Raw genomic sequence first — 27,284 nt, 5'->3', positions numbered from 1 at the left:
TGGTGAACTGGTAGCTGGAGGGGTGCCAGTTCACCTCCTGGGCACTGCCAAAGTGCTCTTGAGCAAGGCACCAAACCCCCAACTGCTCGGGGTGCCTTTCAATGGGCAGCTCCCTCACTCTGACATCTCTCCATTAGTGCATGTATAGGTACTGAGCATATGTGTGTAATTCAGGCCTTTGTGTAATGTGTGTAATAACAACAGAGTAAAAACATTGTAATTTCCCCTTGCGGGATTAATAAAGTATACATTATTATTATTATTAAACTCGTTATTCTTGTAGGCCATTGATAATACCTAAGGTACTAGTTTCCTGTAGCAATGAATTGAGAGCAGAAGGAGAGGCAAGGACAGCACTTTGTTTAAATGGCAGGCTTTTACATTTTATAGCAAGTCAAGTTAAATTGAAGGAGGCCATTAACAATATTTTGTAAGATGTTAAGACAATAAGAAATGATGTCTGCTGGTTGTTCAAGGTTTATTTTATTTTCATTTTTTTGTCTTTTCTCTTTTTCTCTATACAATTTTTTTTTTTTTGCCCCAGAGGCAGGTTGGGTGTCCATGTAGATCAGTCAGTCTGTCACTCTTTGTGTTCAACAATTTGGTCTTATCTAATGACTAATGAAACATAATGACTTTGACCCCCTGACCTTTTGCCAAGCACCACCATCAAGTGGAAGTTTCCTTTGACCAACATGTCTATGACAAGTATGGATGATTTATATTAATCACAGATTATTAAATGATGTAATGATGAAACTAAACGTGGTTACCAATTAAGGCTGATCAATAGGTTGGATTTTCCATAATTGAGAGAAGCCCTTCATTTATAGATTAATGGCAGACAGATTGATCTTTTTAGAGATTAATTATTTGTGCCATGTTTTACACCTTGAATATGCAGAACTATTAAGACCTTTACTTGAGACGTGATAATATGGTAAACTTTATTTGATTTAAATAGCACTTCAGCACTACAGTTGAATAAAATCAGGCAAATAAAAGTAAAATAGAAAAAGAAATGCCACAATAGAAATGCTAATTTATTCAAATTAGCTGTGCTGAGAAAGTAGCTCCTGCTTCCTCCTTTTGGTGCACATAACACATGCACACTGGTGTCCTTCTTCAGCATAACCTGGCTGACTGCCTACACACATTGTCAATGGCAGGACAATAACATATTGGTGAAGCTATGTATAAAAAGGGCTATAATTCCTACATGTTTGTCAGGACATGTGGATGTAAGGACCCTGGAATTAAACCTAAAAGTTGGCATTTTGACTTCACAATCACTGTTTCATTTTGAATCCAGCGAGCTGGAGTACAGATCCAATACAGCAAGAACATGTCACTGTATATTTACTTACCTTGCATGGCAATGGACGGAAATGCAGCTCAAAGTTATTTACATTAAGTGATTTACATATTGTACCAATATGTCAAAAAAGAAAAAGAGGATGTGTTGATTAACTTTTAATCTAGCCAAGGTTATCATAATGAAGACAGTAAAATGGCAGTGTTGTTGCATGGGACGTTTTATTGTTAGTATTAGTATTAGGACTCACTTGAAAGCCTGGTTTTCTGTCTTTAGATCTAAAGCGAGACTGTTCCCAAAGGCAGCTTCACTGTAGGTCTCTGTTCTGTCTCTCACTGTTTGGAACAGAGAACAGTAGAGAGAAAGATCTGATGGCTTCATCGGGGACTCATCTGGGACTTTAGACTATAAGCATTGTACCCAGGGGGCAAGTCTGTGAATATTATATTAGATGTATAGACAAGTAAGGCAAGGCAGCTTTATATATATATATCAGTAACAAGGCAATTCAATAACAAGGCAATTCTGTACAATTTTGTACAAAATGTGATACAGAGTTTTGTGGAGACCTTAGAGTAATGTACGGCATTAATCAGGCCTACTTGGAAAGCATGCATAAGTTTCTCTATACAGTACCTGTACTGTAGTACTACTCTGAAATTATAGTGTGCTGTTTTAGTTACATTCCTGATGTGCAACTGTAAAGTTAGATCAGACTCAACGATGCACACAATACCACCCTAATTTCTTTCCTGCATTGCATTTTGCTGAGGTAGTACAGTTAACTGTAAGAAAAGTTACAGTACTTAACGGAACTAGAAGCTCTGTTTCCAATTCAATTACCTCTGCTTTATTGAGCAGAACTTACTGTCTCTTTAAAACTCTAGTTTATTTTTTTCGGGTATCACAAAATGAGAAATTGAGAATTGAGACTCACATAATTACATAAGAAACCAGTCGCAAAGAAGGTGTCTTTGTGTGTTTGAACCATTAGCTTTGAATAAAGGAAGGGCATCTACAGTTATTTTATTGTGAGGACAAGTTATGTCTTCAGTTCGATTTAGAATCGCAATGATTTTTCCAAATACAAGGACAGTATGGGCATTTCAATTAGATGCAAATAAAAATCGATAACGACCTCGGAAACAGCAAAGTATAGCAACACACTATTAAGGTAAGTGAAGGATCTCACAGCCATGAACTGTATATTAGAGCACGATGAGCCCCCAAAAACCAGGACTGTACAGAACAGTTTCACCAAGTTCAACCTAACAAGAAACCTCCATTCACTTTGATGACATGAGAGTACCTAGATAAGAAAGAGGTACCAGAGGAAAGAAGAATTGGTTCAAGGTAGGTTCACGGAGATACATCTTTAGGGAGGTGTAACAATTTATGATACAAATTTATGATTCCAATTAAAACAGATGAGAGAGGCTTTGTTTAGAATTTTACATAAAGAAATGTAACAGATTCACAACAGGCAGCGTTCAGCCAAACATGCGTCTAAACCAGGATTATAAAATGTAGGCAAAAAACAACATAGAAGCAATTTACAGCAATTGGCAATAAAACATGCATGACACCTGTTAAGTTACAGATTCCCGATTTCCCTGTGCCTTTTAATCTTTTTGTCATTTACCAAAATCACCTACATCTCTTGAAGCTTGCTGGCATCTTCCTCTTTGTCATTTGACTCTTTAGATGCTTCCACCTGTATGTTGTCAGAGTGGATCTCCTGGTCTCCCTGTAGTTTGACCTGCGGGATGGGCACACGTTCCCGGGAGCGTTATGTGAAGCAGTTCCCTGATGATGGCTCAGTCTGCACCCAGCCCACAGAGGACACTGAAAACTGTGTGGTCAATGAGGAATGCTGTGAGTTGTCCCTTGTCCCCTTTGTTTTTCCCAAGTGTATAAGTTCATACTAAAGAATGTGAGTAGCACTGTGGGTTTACTGTACCTTATATTTCCCTCTTGGCCCCTAGCACCCAGCAGTTGTCTGGTTACAGAGTGGGGTGAATGGGATGTCTGCAGCGCCACTTGTGGTCTTGGCATGAAGAGGAGAGAGCGCATGGTGAAGATGCCTCCTGCAGATGGCTCCATTTGCGGGGCAGAGGTGCTAGAAGTGGAGAAGTGCATGATGCCAGAATGTCGTGAGTAGCAACATTTTCAGGACCACAACTATCCTGACACCTTTTACCTTTTTGCCTAACTGAATTCAGAACGAAAAAACTTTAAAATCAGCATTTGTCCCTATGTTCCTTCATGATTAAAAAGCCAGATGCTGTTTTGCTGCTACTATTCATGCATATAACTGTTTTAAAAAAATAAATAAAATATGTTATTTGATCTGTTGCATTTGAGATATTTCACATGCGTTTGATGGTAAAATCTGAACACTGGGTGTATGTGTTACTGAGTGACTCCTGTTGTGTATAGACACAATCCCCTGCATGCTGACTCCATGGTCTGACTGGAGTGACTGCAGTGTGACTTGCGGGAAGGGTTCGAGGACTCGACAGCGCATGCTCAAGTCCTCCGTGGAGCTGGGCGAGTGTACAGAAGACTTAGAACAGGTGGAGAAGTGCATGCTACCAGAGTGTCGTAAGTATTTCTATCCACACACCCACATACTGAACATGTATAATTTATGGAAATTCATGATCATTTCATCTTTGTTATGCAACCCGGTGCCTTGATGCAGATACATACAAGACTGATGAGAGTAGTAAAGTATTGTAATTTATGTAAAAATCTATGGTGTTGTTTTTGGAATGACAGTTGTTAATATACTGTATACTATATGTATTTGTTTTTCACGTCAGTGCTTATTAGTTTACAGCAGTGCTACATCAGAGCCATGTGACAACAAATCGCACCCCGTGGCAACCAGAAATGTATTCTCTGTGGTGTCACTGTATAATTTAGGATAAAACAAAGTATTCTTCCCTAGACGTGGATTCATATGTAATCCATGACATCCATACACAGAACATTGAATCAAACTATCTATTGTCCTTCTCATCAGTTACCACTCTCATCTCACAACTTCCTCTAAACCACTGTCCAATTCTGTCTCCCCAGCCATAGACTGTGTCATGTCAGATTGGACTGAGTGGTCGGAGTGCAATAGGTCCTGTGGGAAGGGTCATACTATCCGGACACGCATGGTGAGGCTGGAGCCTCAGTTTGGAGGAGACCCGTGTGCTGAAACCATCCAGAGGAAGAAGTGTAAGATCAGGAAGTGCAACCGAGGACAAGCCAACAGTGATGAGAAGAAACGACGCAAGGAACAGCGTGAAAAGAGGAGGAGCAAACAGGGCCGAGCTGAGGTCACCTCCGAGCATCCAGGTTGGTATTCACCCTCCTTATGTTAGGAACTACAACGCCACACAGATAATTAACAAAATAATCTGAAGGAAGAATTATTCTGATGGTCTCTCTTTTCCTTTTTCTATCCTCAGGGTGTAAAATGAGGCCATGGTCGAGTTGGACAGAATGTACCAAGCTGTGTGGTGGAGGTATTCAAGAACGGCTCATGACGGTGAAGCAGAGGTTTAAGACCGCCCAGCTGTCCAGCTGCAAGGACAGGAAGGAGATCAGGGCTTGTAATGTGCACCCCTGCTAGGAAGTAGTAGGGGAAACGGGGGTGGTGTTGAAGGGAGGAAGGGATGACAGTGGGGCTGGGAACAGCACAGGGCATGGCACGCTGTCACACAATGATCCAATGCACTCTGTTTAGGGCTGAAATGGCACATGCTTGAATCTGTCTTGGTTAAATCCAGAGCTCAGGTCAGTTGTCATCAAGAGAATTTGAACTCAAAGATCTCACTGGAAAACTCTGGATTTAAACTAGGCTGATTCTTCTGGTTTCAAACTAGCTCTTATACACATAAGACTCTTTTGCAAGATTACTGTAAACTTGTTGTGGTATAATATATCTTGAAAAATATAATTATGAAATATAAATTGATTTAATAAAAAGATAAAGAACTGTTATATATTGTGGTATCCTTAAGTAGTACAGTATATTCCAGACTTTAAAGCACAGGTGCCCAGCCATTCCAGTGTTTTATACGCCTTCAATTGTTCAGTTGTTTCTAGGACACAAAATGCCCAGTTGGCTTTTTACCCAGCTATATTGTTGTACATGTAGATGCACCACGATTGAGATCTATATTATTTTGAGCATTGTTAGAACATTTTGTTATTTTTTTCCTGTGAAATGTTTTGATAAGAATGTGTCCCAAGATTCTTACCAAAGTCTTGTGTAGATGTTTTCTAGATGTCTCCTCCTCCTTTTCTTCTCTGTTCCTCTAACATATTAATATTTTGGAATAATATCACCTTTACAATAAAAGTAAACGTGACAACTGGATTTGTCTTTTTATTTTGGAGGATAAATGTGCAATGTAGACAGCTGATGGTTTATAGTTCTGCTGCCACTAGATGGCGATAACTAGCTTAAAACCCTTGCCAACTGGTCTTTCCTGAGGCTGCTTGTTCTTCCCTCAACTACCCTCTGTACCTAGACATAAGATATAAATATAATGACCAAAATGGACAGTGTGATTAATGAAGACACATATTTAGAATTACAGAGGGGTATTTTATTCATTATTGTATTGTAATTTGGTCTTTGGTGGAAGTAGGGCTCACATCATTTACTTAAGTAAAAACAGCAACATGACAGAAATATACAGTTACCAGTAAAAGTCCTGCATTCACACTTTTAAAAGTACAAAGGTATTAATTAATATACAATGTGTAAATTACCAAAATTAAAAGTACTCGTGAAGAATGGCCTATTTCAGATAATTCATAATAATACTTATTCATACAGTAGCAAACTGAACAACTTCTAGTCAAAGGCAATGGGACAGAACATAATTTTACAGAACTTCTAGACAGAAACTGAGGAGCATTCAAATGTATTTTGTCAATCTACAGAGAGGGAGTACTCTCACTCTAAAGGAACATAGAGGTTTGTAGTGCAGTGAGTTTTTATGTTCATGTGCTGGCTAAGATCTTGAAAGAATCTGAACCCTTCTCTCTGGTGTAATAGATGGGGGAGGGGATGGTGTCAGGCTTTCCTCACTGCAGGGACAGAGTTGAAAAATTCAATACACACATCACAATGCCATTCTTGTTTCCATGCCAACACAACCACACATGGGGGAAGCCTACACACTTCACAAGCGTTGGAAACATGGATGGGGAATTAAAACAGTCGTGATTGAGCTGTTAAAACAGAACTTGCTGCAGAGACTGTGACAAGAGGTGCATGGATTAAATACAAAAAAAATGGACAAAGGATGTGCGTTTGTTTATCGTTGTATGTGGTCTGGTTGGAACCCCCTCTAGACCTCATCCAGTCTAGTGCAGTGTAGGTTATGTATAGCTGCTCTGAGAGCTGACTCAGACTGAAAATCAACTCAAAGATGCAGTTTATGCCAGTAAACCTTCGATGTTTCTGTGATATTATAATGAGTTTCCTCTGTCTGTGGACACATTGATGAATATTTATATTCTGGGGGCAGGCCACACTGCTGACATAAAACAATTTAACTCTCCAACCTCTCTCTCATTTATCCTGTTTCTCACTGAGGTTTCAATAACAGAAAAATGTAGGTCCATGATGTGGCGATAGAGGGACTCTGCCACATGAGTTAGGTAGCATATTTTGGCATCACTAATCTGAAACATCACCTTTTTGATTTTGACTGGTTTAGTTGTTGTGCCTCAAGATCTTTGTGTACTGTAGGTTAACGCAACACTTGCCTCAGTCACAACGCTGTGTGGTGAAAGCAGTGCACAGTATGCATTTTTTTATGCATAAGATGTTTTACAGTATCTATTAAACTCAATAAACATGGATCAGAAGTCTCTTATATTCTGCATCTCGATCAAACCCATTAACTTTTGGTCACAAATACTGATTCAACTGTTGAAGACCACACTGTATACTGAATCTGTAACATAGATGAAATTCCTTTAGCATTTTCAAACTGTGAACATCTGTGTGCACATTTAATAATGTAGGCTGCTGAAGCTATAAATAGATACACCTGCAAGAGACACAGGGGTCTTCTTTGTTTAACAACACGACTCTTCAGCCATGCTAGTGACACTGTTCTTAGGCACAATGGTTCTTTGAGCTTAATGCTAACTTTAGCATGCTAACATGCTCATGAAGACAATGGTAACATGCTGATGTTTGTTGATTCAGTCAGATCAGCAGTGAGACAGATTCAAACTCAATACCAAATCTCAGATATGCTGTCTCTTTGTCAAGTGTTTTCCTGGTAAAGGTAAATGCCCTTACTTGTAAGATTTGATGGTCAAAAGACATGTTGTCAAAACCAAAATTACCAACTTATATTCAAATCAAACATTATTATTGTCCTAAACTTTATGTTACAGCAAACTTATCGAGGACTCAGAGGCCGTTAAAATCATCCAAGACGATTTAAGGTTGTGCGAATTATGTGAATTGAGAATGAATCCCATTTTCTTTTGTTTTGTCCCCATTATGAGTTGAGAACGTCCATCGTAAATGAAATGTAAATGTTTTTGTGTACTGATGACAACACAATGGAGTGGTCATTTAAATTTAATAAGTTGGCGACTTTTGTCTCTAAAGCATGGTAAAAAAGACAAGAAGGTTTATTTGTTTAATATATGTAATTTATATTGATATTCTGGTATCTGGCCCCCTGCTGTAAATAATAGTGTTGAGTTAGCCTGGGCATATTTTTACACAAAAAAAATTAAAATTATTTAATAATTTATTCATACTTTACACTGAGTCCCACTCTGTGGAACAATGCAATAGCCCTGCAATAAACCCTAACTACAAACCTGAAAGTTATAATATAATAATATATAGTTTTTGTTAGGGCTGGGTGTCGCCAACGATTTGGGCCCGATTCGATTACATTTCCGATTTGATTTAATATCAGTTCCATGACCAATTTCACTTTTCAATTTCAAGTCTTTTATGACATACTATACTATGACTTTTTAATAACTTTTTTATGACATACTATACTATGAATTTTTATGACATACTATACTATGACTTTTTAAGAAAGTTTTGTGAAATATTATACTATGACTTTTTTATAACTTTTTTACAACATATTATACTATGACTTTTTAAGGACTTTCTTGACATACCATACATGAATCTTTTAAGGATTTATTATGAAATGCTATGTTATGACTTTTTAAGACTTTTTTGACATGCTATACTAAGACTTTTTATGACATACTATACTATGACTTTTTAATAACTTTTTTATGACATACTATACTATGACTTTTTAATAACTTTTTTATGACATACTATACTATAACTTTTTATGACATACTATACTATGACTTTTTAAGATATTTTTGTGACATACTAAACTCTGACTTTTTATGTCATGTTTTAAGACATTTTATGACATACTATAATATGATTTTTGTAGGACCTTTTGACATACTATAGACCTACTATGACTTTTTTGACACAATAGTATGACTTTTTATGACATTATACTGTGACTTTTATTATAACTTTTTTTAGACATATTATACCATGACTTTTTAATAACTTTTTTATGACATGCTATACCATGACTTTTTATGAAATGCTATATTATGAATTTTTAAGACTTTTTTGACATGCTATACTATAACTTTTTATCACATGCTATACTATGACTTTTTAAAAGACATTTTTATGACATGCTATACTATGACTTTTTATGTCATGTTTTAAGCCATTTTATGACATACTATAATGTGATTTTTTTAGGACTTTTTGACATACATAGACCTACTATGACTTTTTTTTGACATATTATCCTATGACTTTTTTATAATTTTGTATGACATATTATACCATGACTTTTTAAGGACTTTTTTGACAAACTATTCTGGGACTTTTTAGGATTGTTTTTGACATACTATACTATGACTTTTTTATAACTTTTTTATAACATATTATACCATGACTTTTTAAGGACGTTTTTGACAAACTATTCTATGACTTTTTTATGACATAAAAAAGACGTTTTTATGAAATGCTATACTATGACTTTTATGTCATGTTTTAAGACATTTTATGACATACTATGACTTTTTCATGACATACTATACTATGACTGTTTTATGATTTTTATTTTTCATACTGTGCTATGACTTTTTTATGACATACAATACTGTGACTGTTTTAGGACTTTTAGACGTACTATACTATGACTTTTTAAGACATATACTATGACTTTTTAAAGTCTTTTTTACAACATGCTATATTATGACTTTTTTACGACATACTATACTATGACTTTTTTATAACTTTTTATGACATATAATAATATGACTTTTAAAAGACATACTTTTTATGACATATTATAATATGACTTTTAAAAGACATACTTTTTATGAAATGCTATATTTTGACTTTTTTTACAACTCTTTATGACATATTATGATATGACTTTTTATGGACCTTTTTGACAAACTATACTATGACTTTTGCGAGTACATACTATACGATGACTTAAAAAGGTATACTATACTATGACTTTTTTATGACATACTATGCAACACTTTTTCTGTGCGGCTCTCAACCATATTCTGGTTCCCTAAAATGGCCCTCATTCGTCAAAACTTTGAGAAGAGGGTTGGGTTGCCGATGGCGTACATTGATAATTGTCCTCCCGCCCCAATATTTAATAGGTGATTAAAGCCCTGGGTGTATGAGATCACTAAGTTAGGGGATGTGGAGGTCCACTTATCAGCATGACTACACAACTCTTACGTCATATTGTATCATCATAAAGCAATTTAAGAATTTAAGCTCTTAATAATGATATATAATTGCCCCCTTCCCCTTTGCTAATCTACATGATAATATATTAACATATAAATAACATATTAATCAAGCTTAATACACCAGCAATACTATTTCAAATAATTACATCTTCTTTATGAATCATTTTGCAAAGAAACAAAGCCTAGTCTTGAAATTGTTGCATGACACATATTACAGGCATTGATTGACACAGCAAGATTTTTTCTGCTGCAAATGGATAATCTTCCTCCAAATAAGATTAGTTTGCTCAATGGGGCCTAGAGTTAAATTAGGTATGACATTTGTCTCATGATGTGACAAGCTTTAATTTTGGTTGAGCAGTTTAAACAATCATTTGTCTTCCTTTAAATTATTCTTAATGACAGGGGGAAACCTTAAATGAATGGGATTTGGTTATATAAAGTGGATTATTAACATTTTCTTTAGCTCTGTAAAGGCACTGAATCATAAGTGAAAAAAGCTCTGTGGAACTAGGATGGTGGGTGAGTTGGCACATTCTTCTCACTGGTTTGATTTACCTCTGAGCATATTTGAATGTGACTGGGTTAATCTACTTATTGACAAAACATACAAGAAGAAATAAATACAGCTGCCTTTCTGTTTTTATAACGAGAAAGGAAATGCAGGTACAGTATAGCTCCCCCTATTATTGTTTTTTCAGCCTGGAAAGAGAGAGGAAACATAGGATTTCATAAACTAATAAACCTTAGAGGGAAAATCAATATGGTTGCTAGCCCTGCAAAGGCTCTTTTCCACAAATTTATAGACCACAGCAGCAATCAATGTCCTGAGTTTATAACCTGTTTAGACTTGGAACAGGAGAAATCTGTGAAATGTCAGTTAGCATTATAGCATCTTCAGAATATTTAGTTAAATAAACAATGATAGTCTGTGAGGCAGAGCCGGGGCTTTTCTTTGTGAAGTTTGCAGCCCCGGGCTCCAGATTGCCTCCCTGGGGATACGGCTCATTATCTGGCTCCAGCATGTTTAATTAAAAAAAAGAAAATTTCTTTTGAATTTACTCTCACCCCTTTCCAATGCTGGCAAAGACTAGAAAAACCCTTTTACAGCGATGGCACAAGATGATTTTCTTGTCATGTTATCTTTCTGTTCCTGGGGAAATGCATTTTGCATTTCACAGAGCACTATTCTGAAATTGACTGGCATTCCACAGCAAGGCTACAAAGACTCACTATGAGGCTTCTGTAGGGTCATTGTTAATTAAAACTTGAGTGGGTGACAACACAAACGAAAAACAAGAACATTGAATAATGCAAGATTATTGTCAGACATGCTAAATAGTTTAGCACCTCATTCCCACTCTAGGTACATTTATGTAAGGATTTGTATAGCCTATCGTTTAATTTCATTTCTATTCTAATTTAAATAATTGTACATATGATATATATGTGTGTGTGGTGTGAAGGGGCTACAACTTACATTTCATTGTGCAACCCTGTTTTGAAAAATGACAAATAAATGAACCTTGTTGTAATTAACCCAAATTACAGCAGAAATTATAATCTGGTGCTACCTGCCTGACTTTACTCTAATACTTGTCTCACTTTGTCTGTGTGAGCTATTAACTCTACAAGAGAAAGGTCTGGGATGAACTCCATTTTTGAATAGTCCTAATGGCCCAAAGGACATGCTGAAGACTTAGGTAGGTGGATAGTTATTCACCCTTTACTTGTAAGAAATTATCTTCACTGATTGGAATCAAGTACTAGGGATGTCCACTGCCTCTTATACTTCCCCATGTATACACACACCGTTAGCCAGTGCTTAAACACTGTATGTAAATACTATACTAAGTAAAACAAGTCAAATCGGAACTGAAATAAGTATTTCGATTTTCAACAACATACAGAGAAGAAAATTGGAAGGTTTGATTATGTTATTCTAGTGTAATGGACATTCTAATAATCGGAATGAAAATTATTTCTTGTGTTGGTCAATAGTTTTTATATGTTTCTATGTAACACATACATCAAATAATGTGACAGTGGACTGAGTCGGAGTATTTGCAAAGGTGTATTGCCCTGCCACACTCCAGATATCAATGTTAAATGTTTTTTAGTGTTAAAATCCTGTTTGAGGGTCTTATTGCTACTATGACAACAGAGCCATACCACTGAATTACATGCACTTTAATGGGATAGCTCATGCATTTTCTATGATTTTCCTGCCTTTAAAATTGCATTTAATCAGTGTCATAGACACCTCGAAACCAAAAGCAAGATTTTTTCTGCTGCAAATGGATAATCTTCCTCCAAATAAGATTAGTTTGCTCAATGGGGCTTAAAGTTAGTTTGAGTACTGCTGTCAGTACATTTAAACTACTATTAAATAATGTAGACCTATTGACATCAAACTCAACAGTTTCAACTAAATATTCAAATTTAACTTCCATGCATTTGGACCTAGCCTCAAACCACATTAAACATGTTGAAAGTCTTGGATGTAGCCGCTCCAACAGATACCATAATTTGTATTATGGTAATTAAAAATGGAATATTCAGCCCTGACTATACACATATCATGGTGTAGTATAATTTATTTATTAAAATATAATGCCAGAAGGTGTTGCATCAGTCGGCCAATTAGGTCTTTTTCCTAAAGCCAATTCTAATCCACTATAATGTCTAATTAAACAAACCTCATGTGTTTTGATTTTCCCTCACAGCAGCTTCCAAACAGGGATTGTGCTGTTATATGTTGGTTGTTGGTGTGTCCAAATGTGTGTGTGTGTTCAGTATGTTTCTGTGGCTACATCCAGAGAGACCTTGAACCCCCCCTCTCTCACTAAATCTGTTGATTCCTTCCCTCCATCTAGATTGATCTGGGTCACAATGAATCAGAGGGAAATGCAGAGAATAACATCACACATCCATCTGTTCTCATGTCTTTTCTTATTTTTGTCAGCCAAAGTACGGGTATTAGGACATAAATTAGATAATAAGGAGACACCACAGGAGTAAAAAGCTGGACAATTGTCTAACTTGAAGCTGCAGCAACAGATAGTGTTTCTATTTTTAACAGAAATAGTGGGTATAGTAGTTTTCTCACTCTGGAAACATCCCCTTAGGATTTCTATGTCTATGACGATGTCATTTTGATAGTCATGGCTAAATAGGGTAATTGTCTCAGGATAAAAATTCCAGATCCAGATCACCATCAAGACTTCTGAATTTAATGGAAGTCTGTCCACAAGTTTTTGAGATATACTGCAGACTATCATACACAAAATGTGAACTCCCCAGCGGAGTTAATTATTTTTGTGGGTTCCTGTGATGGATATAAAAGGATTTTGTAAAGTTAAAAGGTTCACTGTAGACTAATGTATTCTACTGGTACTTCTCTGGCAGTTTTGCCAAGACTCAAAAAAAGCTTTGAGACCTCAAGAATGGGAAAGAGCTCTGTTTTCTCCCTTAAAGTAAAAAAAAAAGTTGGCACATGGCAGAGCAACATGCTCCATATGACCAGTTATAAAGCTGTCTTTATCACCTCTATGTGTGAAGTAAATATAATTAATTCACCTTTTTCACCATTTCAATTTAAATGCTGTTTGAATGTCAAAATCTTCCTACGCTGTCGAGACGCCTGCTCACTAAAGTCGTGCCAACCAGAGATCAGCCCAGTTTCAAAAGGAGGGTGGTGAAGCCAGGTTGGGTGCATGTAAGCTTCCAGGTTTTTAATTCTCTGTCTGACGACTGTCTGATGTGACAGATATGTTTCATCTAACCAATGCATCTGTCTGCACCACTCATTTATTAATAAGTCATGTTTTTTTTGTATATTGCGATCCGAAGCATATTATTGTGCTTAAAGTCAACATTTTTCCACAAACATTTGTTAATACTCCATTCATTGTATATCCCCTATTCTCCTTCAAACTACTCATACGTAATAGCCCATTGCCAAAAGTTTCTCTTTGTCAATCCAATAGGTTGTTGATGTAGACCTAATCCTAATTCATGTTTTTAGAAATAATTTTATTCCTCTGTTCCTTTGTATTTGGACAATACATTCATATTTAAGTTTGTGTTTTTGGAGGCATTTCACTTCTGAAAATGCATTGCAAACACTGACTGAAGACTTGGCAAGCTTGTGAAATGCTTACATCCTGCTTGCGTGTGGCATCTGCCCCAGCATGGGTTTCCACACAGGACTGGTTCAATTCATATTAAGTCAAATTTGGTAGGCCTTCATCACCACACCCCGCTTGTCTTGAGCACAGATACAACAGTGTATCAAACATGCTAAATTCTGCTAAATGTCACCCATGCAGCAAATGGGTAAAATTGTATTTGTATGTAGAGAGGATCACGACTAAACCAGAACATATATGCTTTTTGATTGAGAGGATATACATTCAAACCTTTGCATCTTGTTTCCTCACAACATCAACTCATCTTCCAGTGAGCTTTCCCTCCCTGAAGGTGTAAACTACATTTAGGACGTGGTCACAGATGACGTATCTCAGAGTCAGCGTGACGCCTCCAACGAGCCTGTATTAACTGTTCTTGTATTCTCTACTGATTTGTGTGAGATAGATGAATAAAAGAAAGGCTTCTGTCAGATTACTATTTATTACAACTATAATCTAGTCTAGTCTAGTCGGATGCACAAAGGCATCACACAGCTAGTAGGCGTGCTACCAAACACAATAACAGAAAGGTCACCAGAGGTTTGATGGTGCTATGGTTGCATCAGCAGAGGAGCTTTTTCTTTACATTGCCATCAACAGGGAATGCTTATTGTACGAACTGATTCTCTGCAATAGCCTCCATTAATAAAACACAATAAAGGCTATCCTGCAGCGTTAATAATTTAATTGAAAGTGCTAAATAATGTGGCAGACTGGTAACATTTTTGGCAGCACAACATGTACTGTAGTGCCGACCAGACTGTGCTCAGTTAGCGTGAGCAGGAGAAGCAAAGACAGATTATCCGTGGATCGATGAGTAGAGCTCAGTGGAGGAATGACCTGTTTATATAAGCTAATGGCTCCCAGTGCAGCGCCAGAGCATGTAATGGTTCCTTCTAATGTTTTCTCACATCGTTTACACACACACACACACACACACACACACACACACACACACACACACACAAACACACACACACACACACACACACACACACCAAAGAATTCCTTATCGCAGGCAATATAACTCTTGCTTTTTCAAATCCTGTTTATTTCTCCTGAATTGGCTCCAGTGTTATTCCCTTTAACCAAAAGGCTTCAAACTATTTTTGTTCTATGGCTTGGCTGTCACTTGGCATTGTAGGCTTGCATGGGATGTGGGAAGTGTTTATAGTGTGTATATGTGTTTGGTTATGTCATATGCAGAATAAGCAGACTCAAAGACAAAGCAACTGGGTTAAGAAGAGTCATCAGCAAACAAAGTCCTTAAAGGTCCCATGGCATGAAAATTTCACTTTATGAGGTTTTTTAACATTAATATGAGTTCCCCCAGCCTGCTTATGGTCCCCAATTGGCTTGAAATGGTGATAGGTGTAAACCGAGCCCTGGGTATCCTGCTCTGCCTTTGAGAAAATGAAAGCTCAGATGAGCTGTTCTGGAATCTTGCTTGTTATGAGGTCATAACAAGCGAGGTTACCTCCCCTTTCATTGCTTTGCCCGCCCAGAGAATTTGGCCAACCCATGAGAGAGAGAGACATCATGGCTTTCAAACGAGAAAAGTGGCAGTTGGTCAAGGCCACACCCCCACTCTCCACCTTGCCCCCCCTCTCTCCTCGTCAATAGCTACAGACACAGAAATGGCACATACTAAGGAAAGCTCATTGTGGGACTGGCTCTAGCGGCTGTAATTCTGCACCAAGGCTGAATTTTGGGAAAGAGACTTCAGATACAGAATTAGGGAACCACTAAGGTCTATATAAAAGCATCCAAAGAGCACCATGTCATGGGACCTATAAATCTGTCTCTTATTCACAATATTTTGCTCCATCTACCCCCAATATTTAATAAAGTGGAAAAGTTCATAAAATGTTAGTAGAACAATGCAAGTCAATGCTTTATTGATGGCCATGCCATTTCTACTGTGACTATGACAATGTGACATGCACATGACTGTTTGGATGATACTTCTGAGCACCAAATAAATGCATGTTAATCTATCTTTATGAATACATATTCAGTTTTTCATTACATTTTTCCATGTTGTGGAAGTATTTCATGATGATAGTCAGAGTGTGCACATGTAAATGAAGCATGCAGAGAATTAATGGAATCGCAGACCATGGTGTCTAATCCAGAAGGTCTCAAATTTATTTGCTGGAATGAATTTTTCAGACACCGAGTATCTTCTGAGCACATGTGTTTCAACTGAGACAACAGATTGTTCAATCGTATGATATATAATTTGCTGCTGTAGAAAATATGCTTTTTCATGTGTAAACAACACAGGCAGCAAGTGGTCTCTGAATATCATCACTTCAATAGAAATGCTTTTGAGAAAGGAAGAATCCTTCCTCACTAGTTTGCACCCACTACAGTATAGTCAAGTTGAAGGAATGAGTGAAATATTGATTAAATAGTGCAATGAGCTGATTTAATATTAGAGTATGTCATTAAAATGGCTCAATATGATGCTACATGTCAAAATGATGTATTGTGGCAGGTTTTCTTTTCCTGTTAAGAGACAAACTATGCCTTTTGTCATGGTTATTTGCATCTTAACAGGGTCTACCACCCTTCTGACTAACACTGTTGAAGATCACATTGGGCTTCACAGCCATACCCAAAACACATAGTTTCCTAATTAGCTTAATTCTGTGTTGCTAAGCAATCTCAACTGTGCTAGCAATTACAAAAGCCAGAAAATGATCAGTTGTAATTGATAAATCAACCACAGTCATAGAGAGTTTTGGCTACAGAATATCAGCTTTTTTTTACAAGATGTTGAGTAAAACATGCAAGCTAAAAATGTAGTTATTCTCTGCTTGGATATTTGCAACATTCAGGCTAAAAATGGAACAAGAATTTATAACTTTGTAGTGATAACAGTCCCAAAGAGACTGGTCAGCTGTGTCTTTCTAGTTCATGTGGCCCATTTCTGTGTGAATTAAACAGATCTGAAGGAATCAGTGTTTTATCAGGTTTTCCCTGTCACCTGCTTTGTCCAGTAAGAAACAGATAGTCGGTCTCAGTACAGGATATTCCCAGCTGTTCTGCACCAGTGCCACCCTGATTCGACACTTGGTGAGCAGAATAGTGATCCATCCCTTTACCTAAGAATGGAAACGGACAGCCATAACCAGAGACATAGGAGCTATAGAGCTACTTGCCGCACTGTTACCACGGCAACAGGCCGTGCGGGGGGGCATCATCATCAGCTCTCTGAGATTGGCTGGTGGTGGTTTGGTGCAATGGTTCAGCTTACTTGGTTGTTCTCCCCTCGAGAGACACAGATAGTGGGTTGCTGGTTTTCAACCTACCTTGATCTGGTGGAAGAAGATTTATGATGGAAAAACAGGAAAGACTATAGATCTGACAACTGAAAGCCTGGGATAATCACACGGATGATTTAACTACATAATCTACATACATGTATCACAAATCTATGCCTGTGGTCTATTTTCACTACAATTGTTGGACGGTAAGGCTCAAAAACTGTTTGGCTTTTTAATTGATTGCTACATGTAATAGTAAACGTATAGCAAATCAAAGTAAAATAAAATATGTACAGTATATGTATATAGTTGCATGTTCCCTAATTGCACCACTATCATGTCTGTGTATCCCTTACCATACTGAGCCCATGGGACACATGTGCAATGTACACATCCAGCCTCACAGATTCTATCTGATAAATTATTACTCACGTGGTAACACAGTCACAAACATGAGATAGCTTACTGTCCCTAGTTGCATACTTTATGTTCAATATAATATGAGCTCAGAAAACATGTACTGAAGGAGCTGTCTCAGGTGGGATTTACCAATATGGGATGATGAGTCAGGACACAAAGACTTGACCTGGATTTATGCTTTGTAACCACATGACAGTTTCTATAACAGTTAACCAAATAGCCTACTTACTTCCGGTCACCTGCACACACAAGAGGGAAGGTTTTCTTGGATAGTCCTTTCATAGGAAATTTCAGAAACCGGCCTTGCCTGCCATTGCTATGGTGATTAATTGGCTTGTGAACGCATTGCCAGAGCCTTTTCTATGCATGCATTATGCAGTACATGTAAGTACACACATTAACAATACAGATAAATCGTTGCACACACACAAACAAACCTTAGCCCTGCCCTGCTGTGTATATTTACAGAGCTCTCTCACTAAGATTCAGTGAATCTGCTGATGCTCTGTGAAGGTGTAAGACTAGCTGAGGGGATAGTTACTACATTGGTCACTCTGGTAACCACCCTCATGATAAGGATATCACTTAAAGGATAATCAATCGAAGGATGTTACACACAAAAATGTCAATATTACAACGTGTGGTTCACAAGTGTCCATGCACACTAATAACAAGGTACAACCATCCTCCTACTGAATGCAACATAACGCACTAAAGCTTTAACAAAACGAAATGACAACTGTCAGCATTAAATGTGTTTTTTTTCTCCAGGAAGGAATAATGTTACGGAAGCTTGCTTGATTGTTTCATCAAACTCTAACAAATTGAATCTGGTAATGTCAGCTGCATTGTTTCCTTATGTTTATGCAATTTCTTTATTTTCCTTCTAATTGCTATAATGCACCATTAACCAAATATGGAACATCTGGGAGTCTGCTACATACTATGTGACGATTAGCAATTTTGTGTTTTCCAAGTGATTCAAATTGCAATAATGATTAGCAAAGCAACAACATTCCCCAGTGCCTCGCGGCTAAATGAAACAGAGCGTGACTAAGCATTGTAAAGTGGTCCCTTCCTTTCAAGTGTAAATTCAATTCATTGTCTACAAATAAAGGAATTTGATTTCACAGCTGTGGTGCTGTATAGAAGCATCAGAATTATAAGCAGCACTAATATAAGGCCAAAGTCATTTGCACTTTTGTTGTAATTATGCAATTTACTATATTCTACAATCAACAGGTGTTATATGAACATTTGAGGTGCATATTTGACACTGTACTGCTCTACAGTAGTTTTAGTGCTAGTGATTCCAGAGATATATTGTTAACTTGGCCCAAGAGATCTATTTAAAGTGCCTGGCATCAATTATCTACTTATTTCTCTTTTCTGAGGCTTTCAGCTTGAAGCTGTGCTTGAGGTGGTAGTCAAATACCCTGAATAACATTTACACCTGACAAAAACAGATACACAGAGAGGTCATCAGTTATTCAAACTGTGTCTTCATTTCATACAAATGTCAACTGCATTTATCTTTTCCCAGTACAGTAGACATGTCAACTGGAGCTGGAAGCTGTGTGCATGTTTTTGTCCTTCTCTCGCAACTAAATCCTTTTTATAGGAGCGTCCTCCCACAAGCCCCAGCAGGTTTAGCAGGTGTTAACCTCTCTCTGGGAGGCTCCCTCCTGAGGCAACGCACAGTCTAGCAGAGCAACACTTCTCATTCCCTGAGCAGCTTGCGGTCTGCCAATCACACAGGTGGAGATTATGGACAGGCAGATGAGTCTCTTTCAGTCCCTAAGTAATATTACTATCTGCTCCTGTTCAGGAAAAATCCCCACTGTCTTTGCAGTAAGTTCATCAGGCGGCTCAACAACAACTTTTTCAGATAACTTTTTCTACTTTGTTATCTCATTCTTACGTAGCCTTATGTCTGCATAGATTAGCTATGCACATTCTTCAGTAAAATATTTGATTTCTCAACAACCACTACAATAGATAGATGAAGTTCAGCTGTATATGTGTTGTTGTCTAGACAGGATACTGTGTGTGCTGTGCCAAGCCCCAAGGTTTTAGTGCATGCACGTTTTGCACTTTTAGGACTAACCAGTGAGCACAGATTTCCACAGCAATTGTTATTTCCACGACAGGTAGGCCTCAATGTGACCAATGAAAGGACATTTTACTTGGGGGCCTCTTGTTCCATTAACTGTAGGTACAGATACTATTGATCTTATTAGCCCAATGTAGGGCCGTAACTCCATGGTCATTTTTTGAGACAATGGTTTGTGGTGCTTTTCTTATTTTGTACACGTCTTGGGATATAACATATTTACAAGGGCTGTGTTAAAAACATTATGTTGTAAAGCACTCCTGTTATTTTGTCAGCCCTCTACAGTACATATGTCTTAATTCCTGGGACTATGATTTAACTCATGAGTACTGCATAACTATTCCTAGGAGGATTGCCCACTGATTGCCTAATTATGTGACAAGAAATTTGACACCAAAATGATCTCAGTTTTTGCAACCTGCTTTTCTGCTATCTATACTTCATCCAAATTAGCTCTCTCTGTGTGTGATTGTTTGGTTATCAAAATATTATTTTGCCCCTAACACTGTGTCAACTCTCTGTCTGTTGTTGTCTGACAACTGCAGTAATGATGGCTCATGGTTGTGGGGGGACATTCTTACTTATAGTTACTGTCTTGGGAGTCTTGGAAAGTTTGTCCTATTCTCAGAAAGTGCCTGCAGCACAGAAAGTAAAACAAATCTGTGCAGTGCTCATATATGAGCTAGTCTCATGTAATCATACAGGGAAATGCAATACAAAAACCACCACAATGCACGTGTAGAGATTTGGTAAGGTCTGTATTCATGGGTACATTACCTTTGGGCTTTATGTCCATGCAGTAGAAACATAAACTGTGAACATAGCGAGCTTCTGTTTTCAGAACAAAGAAACATACAGTAACTGCAGTCCACACGCACACACAAGCCGATAGACAGAAGCATTGAATCGTATATAAAATATATTGATTTTTCACTATCTAATTGAGAGGAAGTACATGAACCTACTGTATATGTTTTTGAGTTATCTCAGCAGACGCAATGCTACATGATCAACCTACATTAAATAAAAAATGACTCCATGATAGAAATCTATGAGTGCATAGGTTTTGTGCATCACAAACAATTAATGTAATTCAATACGCAAGATGGAGAAAGAGAGAGAGAGAGAGAGAGAGAGAGAGAGAGAGAGAGAGAGAGAGAGAGAGAGAAAGACAGAGAGAGAGAGACACAGAGAGAGAGTAATATCTAATATCTAATTCTATTTAATCTAATTCTCTCTGGTTACAGAGAATAGCATGTGCCTCTGTGGTTATTTTTAGCATCATTCACACATTATTTTGCAATCAAGCTTGCAGAGAGGTTTGTGGCCATGCTTTCTATTTTTTTTATTTTTAAAGCAGACCTCACCCTTCACACTTTGGAATCAGCTAGTTGTGGAAATGATTTAGTAGTGTGGTAAGTGCTGCTTTGACACCTATTGGCCTGTTTGACAACTACACATTTTCTGAGTACCATAAGTGCATTCTTGGCTGTACTGCTACTATAGCACGAGGCACCACAGTGTACTGGCTGCATCATTGCTATACGTGCATGTACAAGTCTCGTGGGATGAAAAGTTGCAAATATGCCAGAAACCATGAAAGTATCCCCGCAGTGAATCTGCCATGCCATACATTATATATAAGTTTCATAACATTTTAATTAGTATTGAAACATTTGCAATACTTATTAGTCATATGATGAATGTAACTATTTAACACTAACCCTAATTATTTCCAGGGTTCCCATATTCATATGTTTTTAATGCAAACTCCTAAAAGGGTTTCGATAGATATAGTCCAGTGGTTACTCAGCATTACATATAAAGCCATGCTACAACACTGAGTCAAACTTCTGAAAACATCAGACAAGTCTAACTGCCAATTTCAGTCAACTACCCAGCTCGACTGCAAAATATCTAGTTGCAGTGTACATTTCACATCTGAGACATGCACTGTATATTGTAAAGTACTTGAATACTGTGTTTTTCTCATTAAATTGCTTCGTCAATTCTCTTTGACAATAACGCATAACCTTATGTGTATGTATAACAGGAGTCACTCACTTCTGATGCTCCCACTGTCATAATGTGGCCCAGGTTATGCTTGTAAGCAAGTGAGCTGATACCTGGGTGTAAGACTTTATCACATATGTTTGTTTGTTGTTTGTTGTTTGTTACATGCTGACCAGTTTGATGTACACAAAATAGTCACACACAACCGTTTCATTTTTGCCTCAACTTTTTCAGGTATTGTTTTTATTCTCACAGGGGAATAGATCCTTGCTAAGTATGTTCAAGGCATGTTCAACATTGGGTAAACTGACTTTTGTACTAAATAAAAAGCAATTTATATTTTGGACTTTTCTTTTTTCTCTCTCTAATGTTTAAAGATGCACTAGTTAAAGGAAGGGGAATCAATTATTTCATCAGTGAAATTGAGAAGATTGTTCACTGGCAAAGAAAATGGCTTTAGGCGTTGATTCCCAGCTCATGCTGAAATGAGACTGAATTCATGTTTTAGCTGCATCGGCATAAAAACACAGTAATAATATGGATTAAAATAAATTAGATCTTCATGTTAAAGCAAGCAAAGTTTTTGTCATAAAAATAATTATAAACCATAGGTTATTAACTCCACACGAGTAGGAGTGAAAACACTGGGGGTGCTGGTAACCTCTATCAGTATAATTAAAGTTGTTGGAATTCAAAATTACAGTACACTGAACAGTCCCTGTTAAATTCTGTCCTCTGTTCCCATCACAGCTTGATTGTGTGTTCTTCTCTTCTTCACTCTTGACAGCCATTTCAGTTATAAAGCAATTGTTGGCTCAGCTGGGATCCTTCCTGTTTATCTCCTTATGTGGTGTCAGTGTCCTATAAGAAATTGTGAGTCTTGTGTTTTCTTACTTCAAACTTCAAACTTTTGTCTTGTAAATGAGTGTAAGTATGATGATGATGAGGATGAAGTGGATGTGCAGTGGGGGCTCAGTTGAGCATTGTTTATGGAGTAAACTGACCAGTTAGTCAGCTGTAACTGTGTGCATATTTTGATAACGTAAATGGGTGGCAAACAGAACTGCGTTTTATCAAGCGTGATACTGGCCTATTCTGTTGAGGTTCAAAATGTCAAACTGCCATGGTGACACCTGCATACTCTCCTTTTGCCTATGTCTGTGTCATGTGTTATTTTGTGTTATCTTGGCTGTATACCTCACCTGCCCACTAGGCCCCTTTGGTGAGCTCTCTGCTCTACACCGCTACCTTCCTGCACAGCTGTCCCTCACCGGCTCATTACATTACCTGATACAGGTGTCTTTTTTTCCAGAGGGACTTGTCACATAATCTTAGCTGCTTTAGTGTTCGAGACATTTTAATTACCTTGCATGTTATCTGCTTATGTGATTGCATGTTGTCTATGTTCTACTTTCCTGCGGATTTGACTGAGCTATGTTTGTCTGATATTGCCCATCCATCAACTGTAAACCTGACTAACAGTTGAGTTAAGTGCTGTTTAACTGTTTAACAAGTCTGCTTTTGGATACAAGTTCTCATTTCCTGTCTCAAACCAACATGTGTCAACCTATTACCATCTTTACGGCACCAACTAAATGTGGGTATGTATAAGAAAATGTGCCATGAAACTGTAGACTTTAGGTTGTTGTGAAACGTGGATATACTCCCCCTGTCAGTTTGCCTTAGATGCAGCTATAGTTAATACAATAATACAAGCACGACTATGCTTGCAAGAGATGGCTTCTGATTGGACTCTACCGCTTAGAGAGGGGAGAATGTGTAATGTACTGTAACCACAGCCCTGGGGCTTTTAATAGGGCCACAATGGTCCTCTTTTCAAAACTCGATTTCAATATATTTCAATCAATTATAACATAGGAGTGAGTGTAATGAGCTTAAGTTAAAGGCCTTACCGTATTATCAGCATAAGTTAAACACTTTGGGACATGCACAAATAATTTTTTTTAAAGCTTTAGTGTGTAACTTTTTTATAATATCCTCTCTTTCCTCCTTGGCTACTAGCAACTGTGTGGAGGAGGGGTGGGGGTGCGCGATCACGGAAGGCTTGTATCATGTGGACACGCAGACAGTTTTGTTGTCATTACTTAGAATTCCTCATGGGGAGACAGAACCTACACCCTATAGCTTTAAAGATTGAATGGTTTAAGGGCCGAATTTGTAAAGAAACCGCACCTAAAAACTAAAGCGTTGTCATTTCTTACTTGTCAATTAACTGAAATGCAATTTAAGGGCTGTACATCAAATTAAATACTTTTGTACTTGTTGATTTCTGTAATATTTGCTTTCATTAAAGTAACACACTTTAACAGTTTCTGGGAGGTTCGTAAACTGTAAATATACCAAAACTGTATATACCCGGTGCATCCAAATTTAACATTTTTAGTTCTTATATTTCAACTTCTTGGAGGAGTGATGTGTGACGATAATACATCGATAGCACACAATCCCAGCCTGAGAAACCTCTATTGGCTTCATGGTGAACATGTCTCAGTGTATTGCCTCACTGTATTTTTTTCTCACAGTTCTCCTTCTTATCCCCTCCCCCCACACACTAACACCCTACATTACTCTGTTCTTCATAGACACAGCATGATCTCTCTTACTCTCTCTCTCTCTCTCTCTCTCTCTCTCAATCTCACACACCCACACACACACACACACACACACACACACACACACACTAAAATATCTTGAATTGGCTTTGTCTTTGTGCCTTTTTGTTTTTTGAGACCCGTTGCTCAAACCCTCAAGGCCTCTCTTTTAGCCAAAGAGAAAAATAGAAGCAGAGAAAGAGCAATTGAGATGAGAGGAAAATTACATCCCATGCTTCTGCTCTTTTCTGTACAGCTCCTCTGCGAACCACACTTTGTTTGATTCAAAGAATGTTGAGGCTTGGGAAGCAGATGTGAGATTTTGTGGAACCTAACGAGTAATCAATCTCTTCAACACTCATCTAGTCACATATATGATGTTCTTGCCTGCCTGCAGCTGATGGATCCATTTGTCAAAGCAGTGCTTCCTGTTCTCCCTCTTATGTCTGCACTTAAAAAGAACGTTCAGAAACTCCATCTATGTCGTTCACTATTGTGATCCAGTATTCACACATTCTCTGATAAGATAGTAATAACAATGGAACCGGGAGATTTGCGTGACGGTGATCCTCTTTGTGTAGAACATATTGAAAACCGAAGGAAATTTTTTTTTATATCTCCATCTCGAGGGTTCACTCAGTGTGAAACACATGTTTAGGAGATCATTACCACCAAAGCACCAGTGCCCTGAAATTAATAAATTTAATTCTGGAGCAGCAGAGGCAAGCCGCTGTTTTATTGAGATTATCTGCGCAGCATTGCAACGCCAGAGGTAGAAACTCCCACCATTTCTGTGACCACAGTAAACATGGAATGAAAGAGGGATCCATAAAACAATAAATACTTCACATTACAGTTGTTCCTCATCGCAACAAAATCAACTAGAATTGGATAATGGAAAAAACAAAGCATCACGGTAAATTCCATCCAACATGTAATGGTATATATAGCAAACATATCTGTGACATAATCAAATCTTAATGAATTGCAAATATATAATTAATTGTATACATGATATACATGCATTTGTTTGCTGTATATTTAACTCAACAAAATGTTTATGGTTTTGCAAACTTGTGTAGAATACTTTATGCATGCTTTGTCCTGTACATTATACTGTATGCATTAGGGCTGTAACGATATGCGAATCGAGGTTTGTATCGAATCATGGGTCAAAAATCGTGATACGAACCAAATCGTGGGTTTGGTGTATCGTTACGGCCCTAGTATGCATGTGTGTACACACTTGAGTCTTGAAGCTTGCAAATCCAAACACAGCCCAAAGCAATTATGGTTAGAAACAGCACACTCACAGAATCAGCCAATTACAGAGGCTCCCCCAGAACAGCTCTGAAAGGTAACATCGCAAGTGTCTGCATGTCTGGCAGATGTTGACTACTGGATGATGGCTCAATAGTTTTAGCTCATTCAAGCCAAGACTGAGTTGCTTCTCTTATTTTCCTTTACCTCATTTAGATCACAATCCTCATCCAACTTAAACACGGTAAGGACATGTGGCAGTCCATGCTGAGCTGGGAGAGAGCTTATGGGAACGCAGTCTATGCAATGTTTGTACGCATTCTTCATATTGGCCTTTTACCACTCTGAGGACAAAAAAATGCATTAGTCCATGAGCAAAGGAAAATAAGTAAGGCATACACGGAGAGAAGCATGCAGAGAGTGAAAGACACAGTGAGAGTTATGGAATTTAACACATATTAGGGAGTAGTTTACAATGAAAGAAGACAGCAAGGAAAGAAGAGGAAACATTATAAAATGAAAATGGGAAAAAGGTTGAGTGGAAATAAAATGCTGGAGCATTAACGGGTGGTGTGGAGAAGAGTGGCTGACAGAAGAGAGAAGAAATGGGCGAAGAGTGCCTTCTGTCTTTTACAGTTGCCATGGACACCAAGAAAGCTGACTTACCGCTGTGAGAAGATTTTTGAATGGAAAACACACTTTTGCTAGTGGAAAAGGCATTTAAATCACCAACACGGCATTCAAATTTAGTCATTTTTTCATCCCCTCATCCCTTTCTCTTAGTATCTCTTTTTTTCCCTTTTGAAATCAACAGAAAAAGTGGGACATCCTGAAGCTCTGATATATTCATAAAAGGTATTTACATACAATTCTGTTACACTGTTGTTCCCTCTATTGGCATCCTCTTTGAACTTTCTTTCTTCCAATAACCACATTATGATTACTATACGTCTTCATTACATCAAAGGACCATTTTATATCATACATGAGATTATCAGTCAAGATTAGGCTAGAGCATATTATATGTCACTTGGTGTGGTGTGCACACTCAGGCTATTACTTTCTACACTCAAGTGTAATGGCATGCACCCTGAAACCACATAGTCTATGCCCTAATTACTGGACTTGTCAATCACTGAAATGAACTCAGTATAGATGAAATTGACTGTGTGCCTTTAGAAAGACTAACTGATCAGCTATGTAAATGAATACAGGAATGAGCACAATGATGTACACTCTTTGAAATATTGACATTGATTGTCC

General features: G+C 37.7%; 1 protein-coding gene across 1 annotated transcript in view; it reads left to right on the top strand.

The window, feature by feature from the left end:
- Window positions 1-5,693, top strand: part of spon1a (spondin 1a) — a 78,997-nt gene extending 73,304 nt beyond the window's left edge. The window contains exons 12-16 of the mRNA XM_039795790.1: window positions 3,020-3,190; window positions 3,301-3,468; window positions 3,755-3,919; window positions 4,400-4,666; window positions 4,780-5,693. Of these exons, the coding sequence (XP_039651724.1) occupies window positions 3,020-3,190; window positions 3,301-3,468; window positions 3,755-3,919; window positions 4,400-4,666; window positions 4,780-4,943 (935 nt within the window). The 3' untranslated portion in view covers window positions 4,944-5,693. The remainder of the gene's footprint in view (window positions 1-3,019; window positions 3,191-3,300; window positions 3,469-3,754; window positions 3,920-4,399; window positions 4,667-4,779) is intronic.
- Window positions 5,694-27,284: the final 21,591 nt, after the last annotated feature.

The sequence above is a fragment of the Perca fluviatilis genome, chromosome 3 (genome assembly GCF_010015445.1).
Source record: "Perca fluviatilis chromosome 3, GENO_Pfluv_1.0, whole genome shotgun sequence".
Classification (NCBI taxonomy): domain Eukaryota; kingdom Metazoa; phylum Chordata; class Actinopteri; order Perciformes; family Percidae; genus Perca; species Perca fluviatilis.
The sequence above is the reverse complement of the archived record's forward strand: the minus strand, read 5'-3'. Positions and strand labels throughout refer to the sequence as shown.